Here is a 22,480-nt window from a genome sequence, read left to right as displayed (position 1 = left end):
ACTACCCCAATCAAAGTTTCACCTTACAATAAACTGCAAACACAGATACGAAATTCATTCCTATCCCTGTGCTCTATCCACTCAGAGATTCCCACAATTTGCATTTCCTCTTGTGTCCTCCACTTTCGTTGAATATGAAATGAAGAAGTTTACACGCACTGTGGCTTGATTAACATAAATACCTATTAATAGAGATCCTTTGTGTTTCGGAACTACGGACATACTGCTTTACCCAGCGCAGCGCCCTAACAGTCATTGGAAAATCATTATTTAATTTGGAATTTATTGCGGTGATAATACGGAAAAAATGAATAAGTTTCCCGATTAGTGACATAGGTACTTAGTTGTTATACGTAATACCTAGTTGTTAGGTGAAAGCCCCTACTTAAATACCCCTATCACATGAGTGTGCACAGTTTTTACAAATACATGAAATAATTACCTACTTGACATTGACAACTGTTTCTGATTAAGATGAAGATTATCTTCAATCAAACTACATAAATATTTACTTAATGAATGGACAGGAATAATCAAGTTTCTTAGCTGAGTAAATAATGATAATATAAGTCTGCAAACATTATGTAATATTTATAACAATTTTAAAATATGAAACGTATTTATCCAAACAGCTCTGATTGCTCTGTCTCTTTTTTTAACTTTTAAAAACAATTTAGTCGTTAAATACTTAGTAAATACTTTTAATATCCTGATATTTGATGAAATTTGGCAATCAAGCTAAAACTAATCTAACCTCAATGCTGGCGAGACCATTAATCAACATCAGAGGATCGCGGTGGAAACATAAATCATGCGCATTGGATTCACTGCTGGAATCTTACGCTACGTCTTACGTAGGCGAACAACGCGCGAACGCGGCGCGGCGCGGCGCGGCGAAATCAATCCTTTGATGCCCATAGAAGTGTCCTACGTAAGCGATCTCGTTGCGAACGCGGTGCGGCGCGATTTGCACGCGAATGTCAGGCGGCGCGGCGCGGCGCGGCGCGGCGGCGGCCGCTTTCGCCGCGCCGCGCCGCGCCGCGTTCGCGCGTTGTTCGCCTACGTAAGACGTAGCGTGAATGTTGTTAGTATGAAGGTATTCCCGGTAACACGAAAATGTACTTGTAACAATTTATTTAGTCAACCGAAAAAAATGTGTAGGTACTTATAAGAGTTAAAAACTAAAAATAAACTAATATAAACAGCGATTTAAAAGTTTCCACTGAAGTTATTGTTTCTCCCTAAAATAGAGTGCGTTTAATTTACATATAATGTCCATAACATATCTTTAGTCAATTTTTGACGAAGGTATAACTTCAAGTTCAAATCAGGCCGAGAGAAACATCACGTCGGGGTCACCACTTTAGAAGTTATGTCGAACTTCTATATAGTATCTGGGTGACCTATTTACCTATTTGGTATGGAATGATAATTATTTTTTCATATCAACTCCATAATGATATATTAAAACAACCAAGTTGATCGTACAAAGGTTCAGGGCTATAACCGCGAAAATCGAACTTCGCAAATTGCGGGGATCTTTCTCTTTTACTCCAATGACGGCGTAATTAGAGTGACAGAGAAAAATCCCCGCAATTTGCGAATTTCGGTTTTCGCAGTAGCCCCTCAGGCGGGACTGGCGTCCCGTAGTTCCTACGAGCATCACCTTCATTAAATACCAAGTTAATGTTTAAACGGAATCCACAAACCGTGTATCAAACGCTATGTCGCTACTTTCACTGCAGACGAAACGAGTAAACGACAGCCTATGTTGATCTTTTGTCGTAATAAAATAGTGTCGAAACTCTAAGCACTGAAGATTGTTTCGCGATTCCCCTTTTCAATAGGACTTTTATTAAAATATGAGCGATGAATGTTGTCATGAAGGATATTGTTTCATTTTACGGCGAACCATTGTTGATCGAGAACCCATTATATTATAAATAAAAACGCTTCAACGGGGCAATCAAAAATGTAGCGTGGCGTAGATTCAGGGCGCGTTCCGATCATCAATCAGTTGAAAAGTTATTAAAAGAGTAGCGAAATAAATACTCTTTATACCTAAAACAAAAGGTGCATTGTTTACAAACTGCCGGCCGGCGTAACTGCCGGCGTATTATGGATAGTTTTATCCACGTGATAACACCGTGGGACAGAAAGGGACGGACACCGTTTTATCACGCTGTCACGTAGAAAAGAACGACCATCTTATTCGTACTGAAGAATACTTTTTTTATTACCACCATTTCATTGAAATCGCCTTAATGATGTGCAATCAACTACACTTTTATCACACTAGGAATCCTTTTAAAACACATAAAATTACCACAGAATACCGAACGGTATCTGAAACGTAACGTATTGTGGGATGTAAGCTCATTTATTTAATTAAACGTTGGCCAGCCACACGAATATAATCAGAAGATAAGAAAAATATCATAAACCCTTCATAAAGAATCAGTTTTACTATCTCCGGGTGAGTAAATAAGTGATAGCGGGGTTATAAGGGCACGGTCGTTAAACGCCAATCGAGCTCACCCATAAAATGCCTATCGATCTACGTACGCGCGCAGCTGATTGCTGACATAACCTTTTCTAGGATAATAGATAGAAGAATATTCTTTGTTATTATTCAGTGATAGTGGATCAAAACCTTATCTACTACAGCATTTTGGCATGTGAGTGGTTAAAAGAATAGCAATGAAATCGTTATTACATTATAATATAACTAGAAAATCGCACTTTATTATCTTTGAAATCCGGTGTAACTAAGTAAACCTAAACACTCGCCGCATGCAGTGTTGACTATTATGATTGACAACAATCCAATTAGTTCTGGTTTAGTCGAGTAAGTAATACCTAATGAAATTGCATATTCTGAATGCAAATGCTACTTCCATTCTAAGTGATTACCTACTACAAATAGATTATCTCTATTTAGACACAAAACTATAATCATCAGGCATTTTTAATTAGAATAAAGTATAATGTCGAAAAGAATCAGATTCTTGGTTGGAATTCTAAACATACGAAATTCGTAATATCTATTTCTAAGTAGGTACCTACTTAACTACAAACGAGTTCTAATTCAATATTCTCTCCGATTAAAATCGTAATATCAGCCCATCAAATGCACAGCACACTTAAGTTAACTCTACACAATACCGTACAAGCGAAACTAACCTTTAAACGTATGTACTTTAGAGTTGGACATGACGTGCCACAGCTGCGGGTCGCCGGCGGCGGGCGCCAACACCAGATGTTGTCCGGAAGGTGCCAGTTGCAGCAGCCGCGCGCCCGCGCCGGGGCTCGCCGCCCCCACGGACAACACCCGCACCGTCGACGCTATTGGCGGTTGGAGCCTGAACGTAAATAGTTATTTGTACAACAAGAGATCAAAGTTTGATATTTCTTCGAGTGCTTATTTTGAGTCCCGTGCAAGCGAAAGATTCTATAATAAATTCACGAGCGTAGCGAGTGAATCTAATTTAGAATCTTGAGCGTAGTAAGGGATTCAAAAGCGCACGAGATGTAAATAACTTTGATCTCGTGTAGTACACAAAAATTTTCACCCTAAGCAGTGAGAACATATACCTAGAGGGACAGAGATAATAGAACCCAAGTATATCGAACTTGTATTAGACCCCGCATGTTGAAATGACATTTGACTATAAAAGTCACTTGAATGACATTTTGCTCACTGTTTTTAAGACTGCATCGAGCAAAATCAGCGAAAAAGGCAGTCACCGTTTAGTCGCTAGCGTTCACATCTCTTGATAAAAAAAATTATAATAAATGTCATTAATATCCCAAAGAGTGTGTTTACAACGAATCACCCTTGAAAATCTGAAATGTTTTACAATATAATAAATACACTTATGCAAAGTTGTACCTAAAACGTGATGAACGAGTGTCAGCGTTTAGTAAAATTTGTATAAAAAAATCGATGCTCATGCTATAAAATCGAGTGATTTCGAAAGCCAGATAACTGGACTACAACGAATCAGGCTTTTCCTATTTTTCCTCTTAAAGGCTACAGAGAAATTCAATCGTAAACGTAAACTTTCGTATAATTTCCATACATCCGCCATATCTGTCAAATTCTCCTTCTCCTCAGATGCCCGCTGTGGGCCGTTGGAAGCGGACGCGTACTTCTTTTTTCCAAGTTGACAGTTCGATTTGGCATATATATTGACAGAAATTCATGTCCGTATACGAATGATGATACCAGTGAAAAACTGTATTCAAAATTAATAGGGTAAATAAATAACGTCACACGGAGATCTAGAGTCATTAAAATTTCGATTTATTTTTATTCACAAGTCATAATACTTAAAAAATATGACAAATTATTTAATAAAATATATTAATACAACCAAAATAACCAAATCAGTATAATTAGCTTCTTCCTAATTCACTTAAAATGAAAAAAGTTTGAAGATTTGTTATTTCTTATTGGAATAAATTTTCATTGTGCTGGTATTCATATTACGTCATTTTAAAAACATATATGACATAATGTCAATATACCTGATAAACAATTTATCAACAAAATTCTTCACATTTTAGCCTAAACAATATAAACTATTAAAATTTTATTTATGAAGACGAAGCAATGTTGTTCACATAATTTCAGCAATAAAATTCTTAGTTTCAACCAGTTTTGTTGCTATTCTAAGATCTATCATGTGCTTTGAAAGTTAATGCAATGATATATCATCAAGAAATTGAAATCAAGACTCGACCTGCAGTTTCAGCGGGTTTTTGTGGCTATATCATCAGTTGAAAGAACGATATTTAAAGCCAGTGGCATCGCAGTGGTCTGGTTTACGAGTACCTATATTGGTTTCATGTGACGATGTTTATATAAATGTATCTATCAAACAACAACGTGTTTTTATTTCATTGATATTCGGTGCAAAACGATAACTCAGTAACGAAATAAAATTATCAGAAATGAATTTGGGTTTTTTCAGTGAACGTTTATATTTATGAAGTCGTTTATGAGGTCTTATGTCTTATCGGCGTGGCTTTGGCCTTTGGACATTTTTGTAATGCTTTGTAATAAGGTAGGTGCGGTATCTAAATCCCTAATTGTAATAGCTTTTTTTGAATGAATTACAATTTAATTATTTAAATAAAAAAGTGGTCCACAAACATACACATCCGCTTGGTCCGCTAAAATAATTTAAGTGCCCTACATAATAGGTATATTTAAGATTAACAATCAGTAAACATCATTAATTACGCTCAAATGCTTATGTTTCAGTACAAATTGGGTGAAATATTTCCGACATAAAACCTAAAGGTAAAAGTACAATTTGCTAAGTAAACTGTCAATCTAGATTAATTATAATAGATAGAGTCTTATAAGTTAGCTTACTGAAGATTTTGAACAACAAATAGGTACTAAATAAAATACAATTTGTTTTTCCATGACTCATGTAGGCCGTATTTTACTATAGATCATTTTAAATCTAAGATGAAATTAATTCATGATAAAAGCTAATAAGGCCCGGTAGTATTTTCTGTTATTCTTGAACTTGTACTATGACTAATTGTAAGAAGGCCCACTGTCAGTGCCAGTAACAAGGCCCGGTTCCGAACCAACATGGTATGTTTTTTTTTATAAAATGGATTTTTCAAAAGCGCCGGAATATTTTTATAACTATTTTGGTATATTAAGAAACATGAACTAACTAACTAACTATTTTGGCTCAGCGATCCAAAGAGAGTCTTGGCCTCCGAAACGAGAGCGTGCCACCTGTCCCGCTCCTGCGCAACTTCCTGCCAGTTACTGACGCGAAGCTGAAGTAGATCCGCCGCCACACTGTCTTCCCAGCGATACCTGGGCCGACCCACCGGACGGCTACCAGTCGGTCGTCCCAAGAACGCCTTCTTGACAGCCCGATCCTCTCCCATTCAGAGTAGGTGACCGAACCAGCGAAGTCTGTGCGCTTTCGTTTCGCCGATGATATTGGGTTCGGCCACTAACTCCTCGATCTCGGCATTTTTCCAGATCCTCCAGGTGCCGTTATCTCTCTGAATAGGTCCCAGGATCTTGCGATAAACTTTTCTCTCTGCTACCAGGAGCTGACCTTCTTCTTTTAGTGTTAGGGATAGGGTGTGCTCCCGGTAATGGTTTTCTATACAAACACGGGACCGGAACCGGGAATTCCCGGTTCTCGCCATACAAACTCAGTACCGGGAGCATTCCCTAGTTAGGGACCAGGCCTCACAGCCATACATTAGGATAGGCCGTATAACGGTTTTATATATCCGTAACTTTGTATGTTTGCTGAGAAGCCCGGACACCAACACTTTGTGGAGGGCTGCACTGCACCGCAGGGCGTTTTGGATGCGTATTTTGATCTCCTCCTCTCTGGTGTTTGTGTCGGTAACAGTAACAGCAACAGTAGCAGTGTAAGAAACATGAACAAATGAGAAATATATATTGAATTGGTTTGGTCATAATATCCTGATTATTAATAAAACTATTTCAGTTAATATAAAGGTGGGCCTTATATGCCTCACCTGACCTTATTCGTTCACATTTAGATCCTATAACTATATTTGGTCACTTTGGCCGTCACTATCTATTTGATGCCGATTGTACTAACAATTAAAAGTACAGCTCATATGTACTTTTACCTGTACCTACTGAAACTTAAGCATTTGAGCGTAATTAATAATGTTCACTGATTATTAACATTACGTGTTAAAGAACTGTGTCCCGATTTGGGCCATGGTGCGTCCATTAATGAATCGCATACTAACGGATAGAGGTTTACGAGTACATTCACAGAAAAATGATTATAGACAACCCAATACTAGTGGCTTAATTGCCGTTTAATGATTCTGAATCTGAAGATTCTTCTTGGATACTGTCAAATCTTATAAAATATGTCACCCATTTCTGTTCATGGAGGTTTTATTAGTTGTGTTAGATGCCTTGCATACCGTTATTACCAAATAATGGGCTGATAAGGCCCGGTAGCAACGAGATCGTACCGTATACCAAAAATAAGGGAAGAGGGGGAAATGGTCGGCTCCCCGGTCCAATCTATGCTATATTTCTTCATGCTCTTAGCAACTAGGGCAAGTTATATATCATTTTTGTATAATCTAGGGACGAGGAATTCAGTTTTTAAATAATCGTTATAGGTATGTATAACGATTCATACAAATAAACTGATTTTTGCACAATAAATGAATATTATATGTATTTTTTTACAATCACAGTGTGGTGATTTGTACTAAATAAAAAAATTTTTAAATTTTGCTCATTTATTCTCCATTCTAAAAAGTATCACTTTAAAATAGGCACTCATATATTTTTTCTGAATAATAATTGTGGCACCGCACGTGGCAAGTCAAACATTAAATATTGAAATAAAATTAAATAAAATAATCATCTGGCATTTGAAAAGTGTGAATACAATGTTTTTATATTTTACAGATAAATTACAGGTGATAATTTTACAAATGAAATGAGTTTCTGCCACCAGTGCCACCCTATTATAAAGCCTTAGAGGATATAACCAACGGAGACGCCATGTCTAAAATTTTCGGTACAAAATAGTCTGCCGTTTTTTGCGGGGGAGGGGCACATCAAATGTATAGGTACGTCAAGTCAGCCAAACGTCAGTCCATACATATGGTTGACATGTGGTTGACCATTGGCCGCCTATTTTCGACAGAGGGGAACGCCTGTTAATGGCGGCTCCATTGTTAATTACTCCGAGTATAAAGCAGTAGACTTTTTTAATAATAAGGTATGCCCACCAAATACGCTCATAAGAACGATATATTCTATCGATATAGGCTATGAACTATCTAATGATATACAGGGTGTAATCGTTAAGTGTAGTCAGGCTATAATTCCGTAAATATAACAGATATCAGAAAATTTCGAATTGATATAGAGAGCGCGTAATCCAATGAGTAAAATATATTAATATTTTTATTCATAAAAGCAGAAATATCCCAAACATTAACTTTAAACCCTCCCTAACTCCTAAATATTTAGTACGATGACTCACCCCTCAAAGAACGTTGGTGTCGTAAGAGATAAAACTGCTTGAGATTATTATTTAATAAACGGTAGTTTTATTATTTTATTACAGTTTACTATCGCAAATAATGAATCTCAAGCAGTTTTGTCTCTTAGGACACCGACGTTCTTTGAGGGGTGAGTCGTCGTACTAAATGTATGGGAGGGTTTGAAGTTAATGTTTGAGATATTTCTACTTTTATTTAAAAAAAGTTATAAATGTAATTTTACTCATTGGGTAACGCACTTTTGATATCAATTTGAAGTTTTCTGATATCTGTTATATTTACGGAATTATAGCCTGGCTACACTTAACGATTACACACTGTATAAGTTACTTCAGGACGCGCCATGGACCAGAACCCATACTATCCGGGACACAGTTCTTTAATATTATGTAGGGCTAAAAATGCCCTCTGTCAGTGCGGGTGACAAGGCCCGGTCCTGGGCCTTATTGAACGTATGAGATGAAATTATCATCATCATTTCGGCCTATATACGTCCCACTGCTGAGCACAGGCCTCGTCTCATGCGCGAGAGGGCTTGGGCTATAGTCCCCATGCTAGCCCAATGCGGATTGGGATGAAATGAGATGAAATAGTAAATTTATATATTTTAATATAGGTAATTATGAGTTATTTGATTTCCCAATAAGTTTTAAGTAAGCATCACTTACTGACTTACAAAAGTATAAGTGTAGTACCTGAATTTTATTAGATGTTTTTAAAGCTTTATTATTAACAGAGCTTTAAAAATTAAGTTATAAGTGAAATTAAATAAGCGTCTTTAGTTGTAAAAAAATATGTTACAAGACCTATAAGTAATAAAGGGATAATTTTAGATATAGTCCACTTTTTTCGAGTAGATAGATGAGATGATTTCTTATATTTTTAATAATAAAACTCCTAGGTTTAATTCGGTCTGTCTACAAACCGCATACCTACCATTGCCCACCACCACACTGTTAACTGACAGTCCGTAAACCTTATTACAAAAGGCATAAGGTCCACCGATGGACAGTTAAGAGCGTCGCCGTTTTGAACCTATCTTAATACAAAAGTCAACAACGAAAATAATTAATTACCTAATACGTCACATACCTATGACATGACATGAACAAACAAGGAAAGCTATATATAAAAAAGTGTTTTTTCTCTGTCTTCTCACAAAGGAAAGCTGTGACAGTTTGAATTCCTCAAAGAAGGTTAGTAGTTAACACTAAACTCGAAGCAGCACCTTTAAAAAAACATTAGGGGTCACTGACCTGGCCCAGTAAATTGAGGTAGTGTGCGTGAGCTGCGTTTGTGTGTGAAATGGGGTAATTTGACAGAATCTGAAAATTTACCCTCCTCTACGCCCTCTTAAGAAGCAAAGTACCCTTGTTCGAGCTGCTGAGGTGAAAATGATTTTTTTAAATAGAAAAAGTACAGTGGGGTACATTAAACGGGAATCAGATTAGTGTTGGTTTAAAAAAATATTGTTTCTGTAGTTTTTTTTTTGGAATAGCGAAATTAACAGTTTGTAATATTATTTGTCGACAAGAATATCTAATCTGTATTGCGAAATAAAATAATTTTTAAGAAAAAAAAACCGACTTCCATGGGGGCCGATGAAAGATTATTGTAGATGGTACACTATGTAAAAAAGGAGGTAAAACCACCCACTTTTCTACTAGCATTTCGCTTCTGTATAATGGCTCCTCTACAGGATGGGCCAACGCCGGCCATTCCAAGGGACGCAGCCATGCGGTAGAATGAGATAGCAATATCACTTGCTCCCTCTAACGCATAAATGCGTCCCTTGGAGTGGCCGGCGTTGGCCCATCGTGAAGAGGAGCCATGAGGGTCGTAGTTCTAGCCTAACCTAACCCACTCCTCAGATAGCAGTTCGGTTCTGTGCGGATCGCAGTTCGAACCTAATCAAACCCACTTTTCAAGTAGCATTTCGTTTTTGTAAGGCTCGCAGTTCTAACCTAACCTAATCCTTGTTCGGTTCTGTGAGGATCGCAGTTCAAACCTAACCTAACCCACTTAATGGCGCATGCCGTGCGGTGTACGGGGGTTTAAGCGGGAGGGGCTAGTAAGATTGGCATTATCGTACTTTATACCTACATTAATTTTATGGTAGGTAATCATAGTTGTTTATTTAGTTAAGGTATCATAGTGGTTTTCTGGGTCAAGGTCCGGGTCCGAGTCCGGGTCCGAGTCCGGGTCCGAGTCCGGGTCCGAGTCCGGGTCCGAGTCCGGGTCCGAGTCCGGGTCCGAGTCCGGGTCCGAGTCCGGGTCAGTCCAAGTCAAAATCGAAATTCGTAATCACCAAACGTGTACCATGCGTCATTGAAGAGTTCTGTTCTGGTCATCATCAGCAGTTCCACTTCATCAAATGCGACAGTTTTTAATGTAAATGCTTGATTTTATGATGAAAATACAAAAAAATCTATACGTATGCCTTTAATATTTGAGGAGTTCCCTCGATTCCTTATGGATCCCATCATCAGAACTCGAGCTTGACAAAAATGTGGCTTAAAAACTTAACTTGCCTAACGAACATAACGAAAAGGAAAAATCGCCAAACGTGAACTATGCGTCGTTTAAGAGTTCTGTTCTGATCATCATCAGCAGTTCCACTTCATCAAATGCAACAGTTTTTAATGAAAATGCTTGATTTTTTTATGTAAAGATTTAAGATTTGAGGAGTTCCCTTGATTCCTCATGGATCCCATCATCAGAACTCGAGCTTGACAAAAATGTGGCTTAAAAACTTAACTTGCTTAACAAACATAACGACGAGGACAAATCGCCAACCGTGAACTATGCGTCGTTGAAGAGTTCTGTTCTGATCATCATCAGCAGTTCCACTTCATCTAATGCAACAGTTTTTAATGAAAATGCTTGATTTTCTGATGTAAATACAAAAATCTCTATACGCATGCCTTTAAGATTTGAGGAGTTCCCTTGATTCCTCATGGATCCCATCATCAGAACTCGAGCTTGACAAAAATGTGGCTTAAAAACTTAACTTCCTTAACAAACATAACGAAGAGGACAAATCGCCAACCGTGAACTATGCGTCGTTAAAGAGTTCCGTTCTGATCATCATCAGCAGTTCCACTTCATCAAATGTCACTTTTTTGGGTGTATATGCTTGATTTGTTGATAAAAACCCAAAAATCACTATATGTATGCCTTTAAGATTTGAGGAGTTCCCTCGATTCCTCATGGATCCCATCATCAGAACTGGGTTTTGACAAAAACGGGACCAATCTGTATGCATATACATTCAATCAAAAAAAGAATTTTCAAAATCGATCTAGTAATGACGGAGATATGGAGTAACAAACATAAAAAAAAAAAAAACATACAACCGAATTGATAACCTCCTTCTTTGAGATTTGGAAGTCGGTTAATAAGCAGATTGTAAAGCCAATGGCAAGACCATGTTATATGTAGGTACAAAGCCCTTATTTCCATAAGTATAACTACACCATTACGAAGCATACTGTTCCCAGCTGTCATACTACGAGGATAGACGAACGGACGTAGCGCCACGAGCCACGAGCGTGGCTTAGCAGTCTTAGCACTAAATGAGTTAATTAAAAAACCGGACCAAGTGCGAGTCGGATTCGCCCACCTATGGTTCCTTACTTTTTAGAATTTGTTGTTATAGCGGCAACAGAAATGCATCATCTGTGAAAATTTCAACTGTCTAGCTATCACGGTTCGTGAGATACAGCCTGGTGACAGACGGACGGACGGACAGCGGAGTCTTAATAATAGGGTCTTGTTTTTACCCTTTGGGTACGGAACCCTACAAAAAGCATCACGCAGGGACATGCGCTTTTCGCTGCATGCCCTACGTTGTAGCTCGTAGCAGCAGCGTTTTCCTGCTTAGTTGTAAAAATCTTCTGTAGGCAACTAAGCGCTAGACTGGAGGCCGATTTGAAACAACAAATGAATGCTCATACATATCAACAAGTAATCTTTAAAGAGCAAATACCTATATACATATGCCAGGTGTGGTGATAAAGCAGTTAAATTACCGTATGTCTTACTATTTGCTAATTATCTCATAACAGTTGGTTTAACATCACAAGGGATGAAGTGAAAAGATACGAAAGCCCAATTAGTTGGCACATTTCTCGGATTTCCTCATTACAGATAACATTTGTCGGGTCCCAGCGGTGCAGGGTCTCGAAAGTTCTCAATAATATATCGTGGGGAAGTTAATGGGGTAGATAAACACAACGATCAATAAACGGGGATACGGGCGACTAATGAACACTAAATTCTGTGTACGCAATCTCGCCCGTTTTCTGTGATTGTTATCCTTTTATTTCTTATTTCTTTTTGTATCTTACATAATGCCTGCGATAAATTTAAGTATTATGGACGTTGGAAGACATTTGCGAACATAATATATGTTACGTTGTACGGTACCTACATCTAAATAAAAAAGGATTTACGACAGTATAAAGGATGACATTATTGTCATTCTATCTACTTTGATCTGATCTTAATTTTGGTCTCCTAGTAGGTAGTCCGGTAAATATCAAACGATATATCGTACATAAGTTCCGAAAAACTCATTGGTTCGAGGGGGGAAAGTCACACGCTCTTACCGCCCGCTCTACGCTAAGTACCAACGCTTTGTCAACTTGAAAATAATAAGTAAATACATTGATTGATAATGATAAAATTATAAGTGTATGTCAAAACGGTAATATTAATAATTAGTTCGATGTCAATTGAATCATAATTCAATTATTATTTAAACAAAGCAATTTAATAATGACGTAGTACCTACGGTTTTTATTTCATTAATTATATACTTGGTCAAGCAGATCATGTCAGTAGAAAAAGGCGGCAAATTTGAAAAATGTAGGCGCGAAGGGAGGTTGTCCCATAGAAAATTTGAATTTCGCGCCTTTCTTCACTGACAAGATTTGCTTGACCAGCTATATGTACTATGTATCGTTGCGTAGGAAACTCGTATTTACTCGTAAAGCGCCAGAAATTCATTAGGTACCTACAAGCCAGAAGAACCGGTTAAGCCATGAATTTCCCGTAACCGAGTCGTAACCTAAAACCAATTCCAAAAGCGATTTTACCCCAAACGAACGTAAAACACATCCGTGAAGCTGTGATTGCATTTCCTAGGCACACAATACAGGGTAACCCGTTTACGGTGTGTTGTGTGTATCGGAGCCCGGGGCGGTGTGCTCCTGACAGCTAATTGGATAAAGTGGTACGTAGAATTAGACGGAGGTATCCTTATATCAAACCTTTGCGAGCGTTAATCCGCTTATAGAAATTGCGTTGCCGGTGTGAAGACATCGAATGAACGGAACTTAAAATTGTCTGATTGCGAGTTTCATAACACGACAAGTACGATAGGTAGGTACTTAGGTGAATTAGGTATAATTCAAAGGAGAAAACTGTCGTACGCAAGTCAGACACATTTTTTTATATATTCGGTATTTGTTTCGAACACGTTACGAAGCAAATGAAAATAGTGCTTTCTAATACTAAGATAGACAAGACGGCTGGTGCAGGTTGAATAATAGCGCTAGTTTCTTATTCCTGGACTAAATCGCAAAACTAAACTAAACTAAACTTGGAAATCGCAGTTTTATAAACAGTCGAAAGTTGAAAAGAACTGTGCCTAAATTTAAAAGAAAATTCGTCGTTATCTACTTATAAGGTTTTAATTAAATCATCTATCTATATCAAACCTCCTTAAAGATGAAAGTAAAACCAACTATAAAGTGATAAATATTCTCTCTTTTACATACTTTTACAATTTCGCGCACATTAGGTATTTTGACGTAAATATCTAACTGGGATGTTTTGAATTACCCATTTGTAGGTACTTTTATGTATTTATACACATAACGTGACGTTACATTCTTCAACTATTATATCCAGACTGAACTCTTGCTACCAAGTATGTAATATCACTTTGAAGACGCCATTACAATAAATAAATGTAAAAAATTCGTTCTGCTCAAATAGGTAGTCAACATTAATATCGTCAATGTTTAGTTTAATTTATTTATCTCATCGATATAAGTTTCATGATACTATATACGTAAGATATAAATAGTAAAACGGCTACATTGGCAGTGACGAATGTCAAAAGTGTCCTTACCATCCGTTGAGTGGGACGAGCAGCGGCTTGTCATATCCGTCGCACCAGGCCATCGCGGCCGTGACGAGCGTCGCTAGCACGCCGCGCCGCGCAACCGCCGGCCGCAGCCACGCTATGATCTGAACAAACAAATAAAATACCTATCACTTCCTAGTTTATACATGGTTTATATCATTTATAATTAATGTTTCTCTTTGTAATCCATTTTATAGTGACATTAGTGTTTGCCGAAAAAGATTAGTCAGTTCTAAATTTTATTAATTTATCAACGTCACTACCGGCTATCCGTCAAACAGTTAACACAACGAGTCACTTCGTATTTTAAGATATTTAAGGTAAGTACAATATAATGCCGAGGTCTTTCACCTGTTTGTGTTTTATATTAGTAAATGTTTAAACTACTACCTAAATATGTCTATAATTAATTCAGTACGATAATCCGGCTTTTATTGAAAGCATCATACAATACTAAAACTAAAGATACAATATTAAAACTAAAGTTAAAACTAGATGTAAAATAAAAATACAAACTGTAAAATATACTTAATACCTACAAAAAACCAAACCAATTATAAAAAGAACACCCCGTCCAACAGGTTTGTTTGTTTAACTACCTATTGTTTATGTGCGAATTAGTTTAATGTGCGTTGTTCTAAACTTCTTAATGGCAGAAAATTTATATGAATGGAATAATGATGTTTGTGTAAAATAGTGTCGTGTTCAAATTTTAACACAAAAGTCTCCATATTGTGTATATAAATCGTATGCTAAAGCTACTAAACATAAAACTGCATCTATTGCCCCTTTTTCACGTGAAATTGGAAATGATATACAGCTTGGTATGAATAAAGTGTTGTAAAGAAAGTTCTTTTTACACTCCACCGAGCTTAAGAAGAGATGTTTGTTTTCCTCGACTGAAATAAAGTAGCGTCTTATATCTGAGCGCGAGCGTGCACCATGTGTACATAAATTAGGTTTCTTTATTTACCTTTTACGTGACAACATAAAAGTAGGTGTACATTTTTAAAAAGGAGCTACGTCTTGGAAGCTACAAACATAAAATAAACTTTGGGTTAAACTTTCACAAGTCAATGCATGTGTGGCATTCAAAAAATATTACATTCGCCTAACCTGTGTGAAAAGTTTGGTATTTTAACCATCCCACAAATTGTAATATTTCTACATTTTCCTATTATTAAATAAAAAAGTATTCATATATTTAGTTAATAGGTTCTCGTAAGCAATTTAGACGATTTCGATGAAATGAATAAGGGCTTAATTTCGATGGTAGAAATATCGATTTTCATCATTGGTGTTCATTTTCGGAAATCATATTATGTACCTATTTAAAGTTTTATCGGTTTTCCTGCATATACCTACCTACCTACAGTAATACGCCGAAATTTTTATAACGAACAATTAGTATAGTTTGTCTCGATTTTTTTCTGGGTTACCCAGATATTATAAAACATAATATTCCTAAAGGGCAAAAATAAATCGCTTTCTCGAGCTTGATGTAGCAAGCTGCCTCCTTCAGATACAGTAAGCATACACATAGTGATCAATGAAAACAGCGATTGAAAATTTTCCTACAGTTACCTGCAATAATATGTTACCCTTCGATTGCCGCAAAAATATATGACATAATCTAATGGCTCTACAAATAAGAACGTGGCAGATAGTTTTGCGGCCTTCGTTGTGTAATTTTTGCTGATAACTGTACAGTCGACGTCAAAATATGTTAACATTTTTCGCCTTATAACAAGGGAGTAAGTTTCGCCTTATTACAAAGTGACCTGTTCGATTTGCTCTTATATGTATGTCAAATAAATGCAGAAGGGGCTATTCATAAATTACGTCATTTCAAATTAAGGGGGGGGGGCTCTGGATCTCAGATGATGGTAGCATAACTTAGGAGGAAACGGGGTAATTTTTTGGATGAATTTAGGGGGGGGAGGGGGTAAAAATCGTCAAAATTCGATGACGTAATTTATGGATAGCCCCGAAGTAACGTGATTTTAGATACCAAATTAACTTCATAAAGCTATTATTAATATTTTGTTATAGACGGCGCGGCGGCTTTCCTAAAACGTAATTTTGACAGCTCCAAAAGTTTTCCTTTCAGCGAACCCGTTTTGATGGAATTAATGTCTTTGTTAACGTCAACCCTTTCTATGCTGATTGATATTTGAGTCTGCATGGAAGTTAATTAAGAGTTTATTTCTCGGTAAATTAGATTTACATGTTTAAAGAGGTACGGGGTAAGAATCATAACTTTTTGAGGGGCAAAATTCATTATAAGTACAGGATATTAAAGTGAAGAAATAATTTTGATGGTCTCGTCGGACGGAAACTTGGGAGAAACGGTGATAATTATATAGTTGGTCAAGCAGATCTTGTCACTAGAAAAAGGCAGCAAATTTGAAAAATGTAGGCGCGAAGGGATATCGTCTGATAGAAAATTTGAATTTCGCGCCTTTTTCTACTGACAAGATTTGCTTGACCATCTATAACTATTAAAACAAAATTTTTATTGTTTTTACTATTCAAAAAAATATTTTTAAAATCTTTATCTTGATAGGGTTCTTTATGTAGGACTGCAAATATTTTAAAAAGGGACCCCACAAAGATAACATGTTCGAAAGATCATACCTCAAAATATTAATTGAATATTTATTCTGAGCTAGTTTTAGGACATTGGGTAGGTAACTGATTTTTAAAAGAATGAGTACGTAATAGTTGACGCTTCATAACAATACGTTGTATGAACATTCCATATATTGTATGAAGACATAAATTCACAATCACCTTGTCTTGGCATTTTTGAATTATGGCCATATAAATTGTACAATTTGGCCACGATTGATGACTACAGAAAAATCTTAACAGGTGCTTTTCACCGCATATTAAGTCACCAAACAATAATATTTCACGCCGTTAGATGATGCATTTTACTTATATTTACTATCTGTTATATTTAGTAGAGATACTTTATAAGTAGGAGTTTTAAAAATGAAGCGTAGGTATAATCTATATAAATCTTAAATGATATTTTCTTCAGTCACGCCAGAAAAGCGAGAGACATGTATGTGTTAACTTCCCGTCAACCGCGTGAATTTTGCTAGCGTGAAATGTCACAAACGCAGAATTTATCAATCAGAACCTAACAAAGCTGACGACATCACATGTCACGTCTAAGTAGGACGAAGCTGGATTTATTTTACCTTTAAGTTAAATATTTCCTTTATAAAAAAGATATATTTCTGTAGGCCAAACTCATGATTGGCGCGACAGTATCTCGCCGCGAGATAGACTACCTACCCGTCTTTTTCTAAATGTATTAATTAAAGAGGGACGGGTAGACTATCTCGTGGCGAGATACTGTCGCGCCAATAATGTGCTAGCCCGGCTGGTAAGGTTGTACCTGGGCTCCTAGCTGCATGGGATCGCGAGTAAGGATGTCGCTTGACTTCTTAACCGCGCCGTAGACGAGTTCTACGTCCCGGTCGAGGATATAGCAGCGAACGTGTTCCAGAATGCATCGGAGATAGGACACCGTCACCGTTTGCACCTGCGTAAAAACAGAATATATATTACCAACAATAACGCAGCGTACTACGTAGGCGAACAACACGCGAACGCGAAGCGATGCGGCGCGGGGTGAATCAATCCTTTGATACCTATAGTAGTGTCCTACATGAGCGATCTCGTTGCGAACGCGAACACCTTCGCGTTCGCGAGTTGTTCGCTTACAAGACGCAGCGTAAAACTGAAACGCTTGGCATTTGTTTTGTTTGCACCTTTTTCTTTCTCTAACGTATTGAGTGCCATCGAAAGTCGCCTGGGGGTCAACGTCGGCAAAACCTAGCTTTGCTAGCTTGCATAATGAAATTTACTACAAAGATGTGACACTGACTTGCCTCTAGGGAGTCTACTCTTAACGAGCTCTTCGTCTTAATGTTTAAGTCTAATTGATGCCTAGACAGAGGTGCTAATGGCAGCTAAAAATATATATATATATATTCTTTTTGTTGTTGTTGCTCTTTAGGATTTCGTACTCAAAAGGTGCCAATCGGAACTATTACTAAGTTAACGCTGACCGTATGTCTGTCAGGGGGCCCTATATAGATTTATAGGTAGATAGATACAATTTACACTATCTATATATTATGCAGAAACTAGCTTGTGTCGGCGACTTCGTCTGCGTGGGATTATTATTAATTATTATGATTGATTAAAATTAATCTGTCCTTTCCCGGGCCTTAAATTTCCACAATTTCCACACCTAATTTCATCTAAATTGCTTCAGCGATTTAAGCGTAGACGTAACATACAGAAATAATTACTTAGTATTTATAATATTAGTAGGTATTCTTTCTCGCGTTACCCTGGCATTTTGCCACGGCTCATGACAGCTTGGCGGCCCACTTCGAACTTTAAGATACGTCAGCTAATAGAGTGTGAAATGTGACGTTTCTTCAAACAAAAACGATACATTTGACACTGACACATCTAATCCATATCGTTTCTAGATCTATAATTGACGTATCTTAAAGTTCGAATAGGGCAGCAAGTTAATTCATTTGTACACAGCTACGGTCGTAACACTACGTCGTAGCCGATAACATGGTTTATTCATAATCATAATCATAATCATTTATTTGCGATAAAAAAGGTTGTATACAAGTTGTTTCTGTAAAATTATACATTCGTAAAATTTAATAAAATCGTTCGTTAAATTTTATATTCGTACTCGTAATTGTAGCTGAAACAATTGGTAGAGGCGAAGTGATAGTTTGTCGTACCTAATCTATTTGTGACGTCCCACGGGTAAAGGTAGGTACCTTATAGCGGTGGGCGCTTACGCTATTATTAACGCCGCTCCAATATTATTGCGGCGCTATGCGACGTAAGCGCCAGCCGCCATAAGGTACCTTTTGCAGTGGAACGTCACATTTTTTTCTAAAACGATTTTAAATGTACAAGACAATCTCTTTCTCCCTTCGCTGGCTTAATTAGATGTATTTTAATCATTTTTAACCATGTATTTTTTCAGAGAGTTACCGCAGCCAGCAAGAAGTCGAAATTGCAGACAGTGAGGTCCTTCAACTTTGAGAAGTCGCCGGCTAGCAGCAGATGCAACCACGATTCCTCGACGTGTCGCTGCGTGAACGCGGCCGCTGTTCGGCTGCCCGAGTGGAATGGCGTCGAGTCCAGCAGCGCGTCATCGTCCTCTGCGACACCTGACACAAGTAGGATTATTAATGTATGGGCCTGATTCGGATTTTGAAATAGACATCTATTAGATATATTTTAGACATCTTATGGGGATGTAGATAGGGTGCGTGACGTATCTCAGCCACAGTAATCCAAACGTCCACTTTCTCCAATAAATATTATAATGTCAAGAATATATACAACACAGAAGGAATGTCCAAAGTTCGGAAGATAGAAACACAGAAGGTAACAGTACGGAAGAAATATAGAAATAGAAATTAAGCGTCAACAAAAGCATAAGCGATAGCGAACGTAATGCGTCTAGCGGTCACAAGCGACATGCGTTTCGCGTCAGTACTGTGCATAGACTGAGGCGGGGAGCGGCGATGGCCGGCCGGCACGGAGCGGGTCTCAGAACCGGGCGCTCCGAACAAAGGATTGCTATCGCGGTGCGCGTGTGCATTGCACCCGACTTGTTGGCAACGTCAAGAATTGACGGACGATATGTAAATATAACGTGTATATGATTATTGTGTAAATGTAAATAAATGTATATAAATAAATATGTGTATATATTAATATTATGTTTTATATAAGAGTATTAATATTAGTTAAGTGTAGTGTAAGTGTAGGTATAAGTGTAAGTGGGAAAGTAGCCCACATCACTCCCCCCCAGAGACCTGGTTAAGGGCGATAATAATCTGGGAAACGTACATGCCTTCCCGAACGAGTAGTTTTAGGTACGTTAGCCTGACTTGGCCCAGGGTCACTATGCTGCCTCCCGCGCAGGATGTTTTCTGGTGCGGCAGGTGTGGTCGGCCCCTGATCAGCGAGCTTCAAGTCCTCGGACAGGTAATGCGCTGGTTTTAATCGGTCGATGCTCACGGTAACCGGTTTACCTTTAATGAGGAGTTTAAAAACTTTATCAGTCCTCTCCAGGACTTTGTGCGGGCCTGAGTATACAGGCGTTAGAGGAGCGCGTGAAGCGTCTTCGCGGAGGAAGACGTATTCAGCTGTCGCTAACTCTTTAAACACAAAGATCCTGTCCTTGCTGTGGCGTGAAGCTGGCGTAGGCTTCAACTTCGAGGCGAATGAGCGTAACCGTGCGGTAAAATCGGCGATATCTGTGGTACCGGGTACGCTTGGGTCAAAAAATTCGCCTGGAAGTCGCAGCGGCTCGCCGTAAAGCATTTCGGCTGAGGACGCTTGCAAGTCCTCTTTAAAAGCGCTGCGTATGCCGAGAAGCACTTGAGGCAACACCTCGGACCAATTGGCGTCAGCATGGCATGTAATGGCGGCCTTGAGCTGCCTGTGGAAGCGTTCCACAATGCCATTGCATGCTGGATGGTACGCGGTCGTGCGTCTATGCTGGAAGCCGATGGTCTTAGATAGATATTGAAACAGTGTGGACTCAAATTGTCGACCACGATCTGTGACAATATCTACAGGACACCCAAACCTGGATATCCAGCCAGCCAATAATGCCTTGGCCACCGTCTCTGCCGTGATGTCCGCTATTGGTACGACCTCTGGCCACCGCGTAAAGCGGTCTATGGCCGTCAAGCAATAGCGGAAGCCTTGTGAAACAGGGAGAGGACCGATTAGGTCAATATGTACCTGCTGAAAGCGAGCCCGAGGGAGTTCAAATGTGCCTAGAGGTGCAGACACATGACGGCTCACTTTGGACCGTTGACATGGCACGCAAGCTCGTGCCCAGTCTCGGCAGTCCTTCCTTACGCTGGGCCATACAAAACGCTGGGCTACAATCTTAGCACTTGTGTTGGCACCAGGATGACTTAAGGAGTGGAGACTGTCGAAAACGGCTTTTCGGTACTGCTTGGTGACGAATGGTCGGGGAGTCGGCGTACTGACGTCGCAGTACAAGGGTTCAGGGCTACCCGGGAATGGCATTCTTACCAAGCGCAGGGATGACGAGGCCAAGTACTCAGCAAGCTCGGGATCAGACACTTGAGATCTAGCTAGGTCAGCAAGATCGAGCGGTATCGCCAGTTCTTCAATCCGAGATAAGGTGTCGGCCACAACATTGTCTTTGCCAGATATGTGCCTTATGTCGGTGGTGAACTGGGATATGTAGTCCAAGTGTCTAAACTGCCTAGGCGAACAGTTATGTTTCCTCTCATGGAAAGCAAAACTGATCGGCTTATGGTCAGTATAAATCGTGAAGTGCCTCGCCTCTAGCATATGCCGGAAATACTTAATACCCTCGTAGATCGCAAGCAGTTCGCGATCATACGGCGAGTATTTGGTCTGGGATGGACTCAACTTCCGAGAAAAGAAAGCCAACGGCTGCCATACCTGGTCCTGCAGCTGCTGCTGCAGTACCGCACCCAGTGCCACGTCTGATGCGTCTGTGACCAACGCCAGCTTAGCCCGACAATCGGGATGAGCAAGTAACGCTGCGTTGGATAGGCTTTCCTTGGTCTCGTTGAAAGCCTTCAGAGCATCGCCGGTCAGGTTGATGGGTTTGGAACCTTTGACTGCTCCACCCAGGAGTGCGTTGAGAGGTGCTTGGATTTGGGCGGCATGTGACAGGAATCGCCTGTAAAAGTTGGCCATACCCAAAAATTTCCTCAGCTGCTTGACGTCCTTGGGTGGTGGAAAGTCACGTATGGCTTGGACTTTCGTGTCTAAGGGTTTGGTACCGCTCTCAGAAATCAGGTAACCTAAAAAAGTTACCTGTGGAGCCCCAAAGACGCACTTAGACACGTTGATTACCATGCCGTAGTCTCGGAGTCTGGTAAAAACTTCACGTAGGTGCTGTTTGTGCTGCTCTTCGTCTCTGGAAAAGACTAAGAAGTCGTCCAAGTAGCAGTAGACGAAGTCCAGCCCGCGTGTCAGCTCGTCCACGAACCTCTGAAAGGTTTGGCCTGCGTTCCGGAGTCCGAATGTCATAAACGGAAACTCGAACATACCGAAGGGTGTAGTGATGGCCGTCTTCGGTATGTCCTCCGGACAGACAGGTATCTGGTTGTAAGCCTTTACGAGGTCAATGGTACTAAAGACCTTACAACCAGATATGCTGTGGGTGAAATCATGCAAATG

The 22,480-nt window shown here is 39.0% G+C and overlaps 1 protein-coding gene across 5 annotated transcripts in view; it reads right to left on the bottom strand.

Annotated features, from left to right (window-relative positions):
* The window catches only part of LOC134665889 (protein qui-1), a 185,462-nt gene that overhangs the window by 34,198 nt on the left and 128,784 nt on the right, over window positions 1–22,480 (bottom strand). For all 5 annotated transcript variants that reach the window (XM_063522921.1, XM_063522922.1, XM_063522925.1 and 2 more), the window contains 4 exons: window positions 19,265–19,443; window positions 17,625–17,771; window positions 14,201–14,319; window positions 3,184–3,362 (listed from right to left, as the gene is read on the bottom strand). In XM_063522921.1, coding sequence (XP_063378991.1) covers window positions 3,184–3,362; window positions 14,201–14,319; window positions 17,625–17,771; window positions 19,265–19,443 — 624 coding nt within the window. The remainder of the gene's footprint in view (window positions 1–3,183; window positions 3,363–14,200; window positions 14,320–17,624; window positions 17,772–19,264; window positions 19,444–22,480) is intronic.

This window comes from Cydia fagiglandana, chromosome 7 (genome assembly GCF_963556715.1).
Source record: "Cydia fagiglandana chromosome 7, ilCydFagi1.1, whole genome shotgun sequence".
In the NCBI taxonomy this organism is placed as follows: Eukaryota; Metazoa; Arthropoda; class Insecta; order Lepidoptera; family Tortricidae; genus Cydia; species Cydia fagiglandana.
This window is presented reverse-complemented; position numbering and strand designations above follow the sequence as displayed.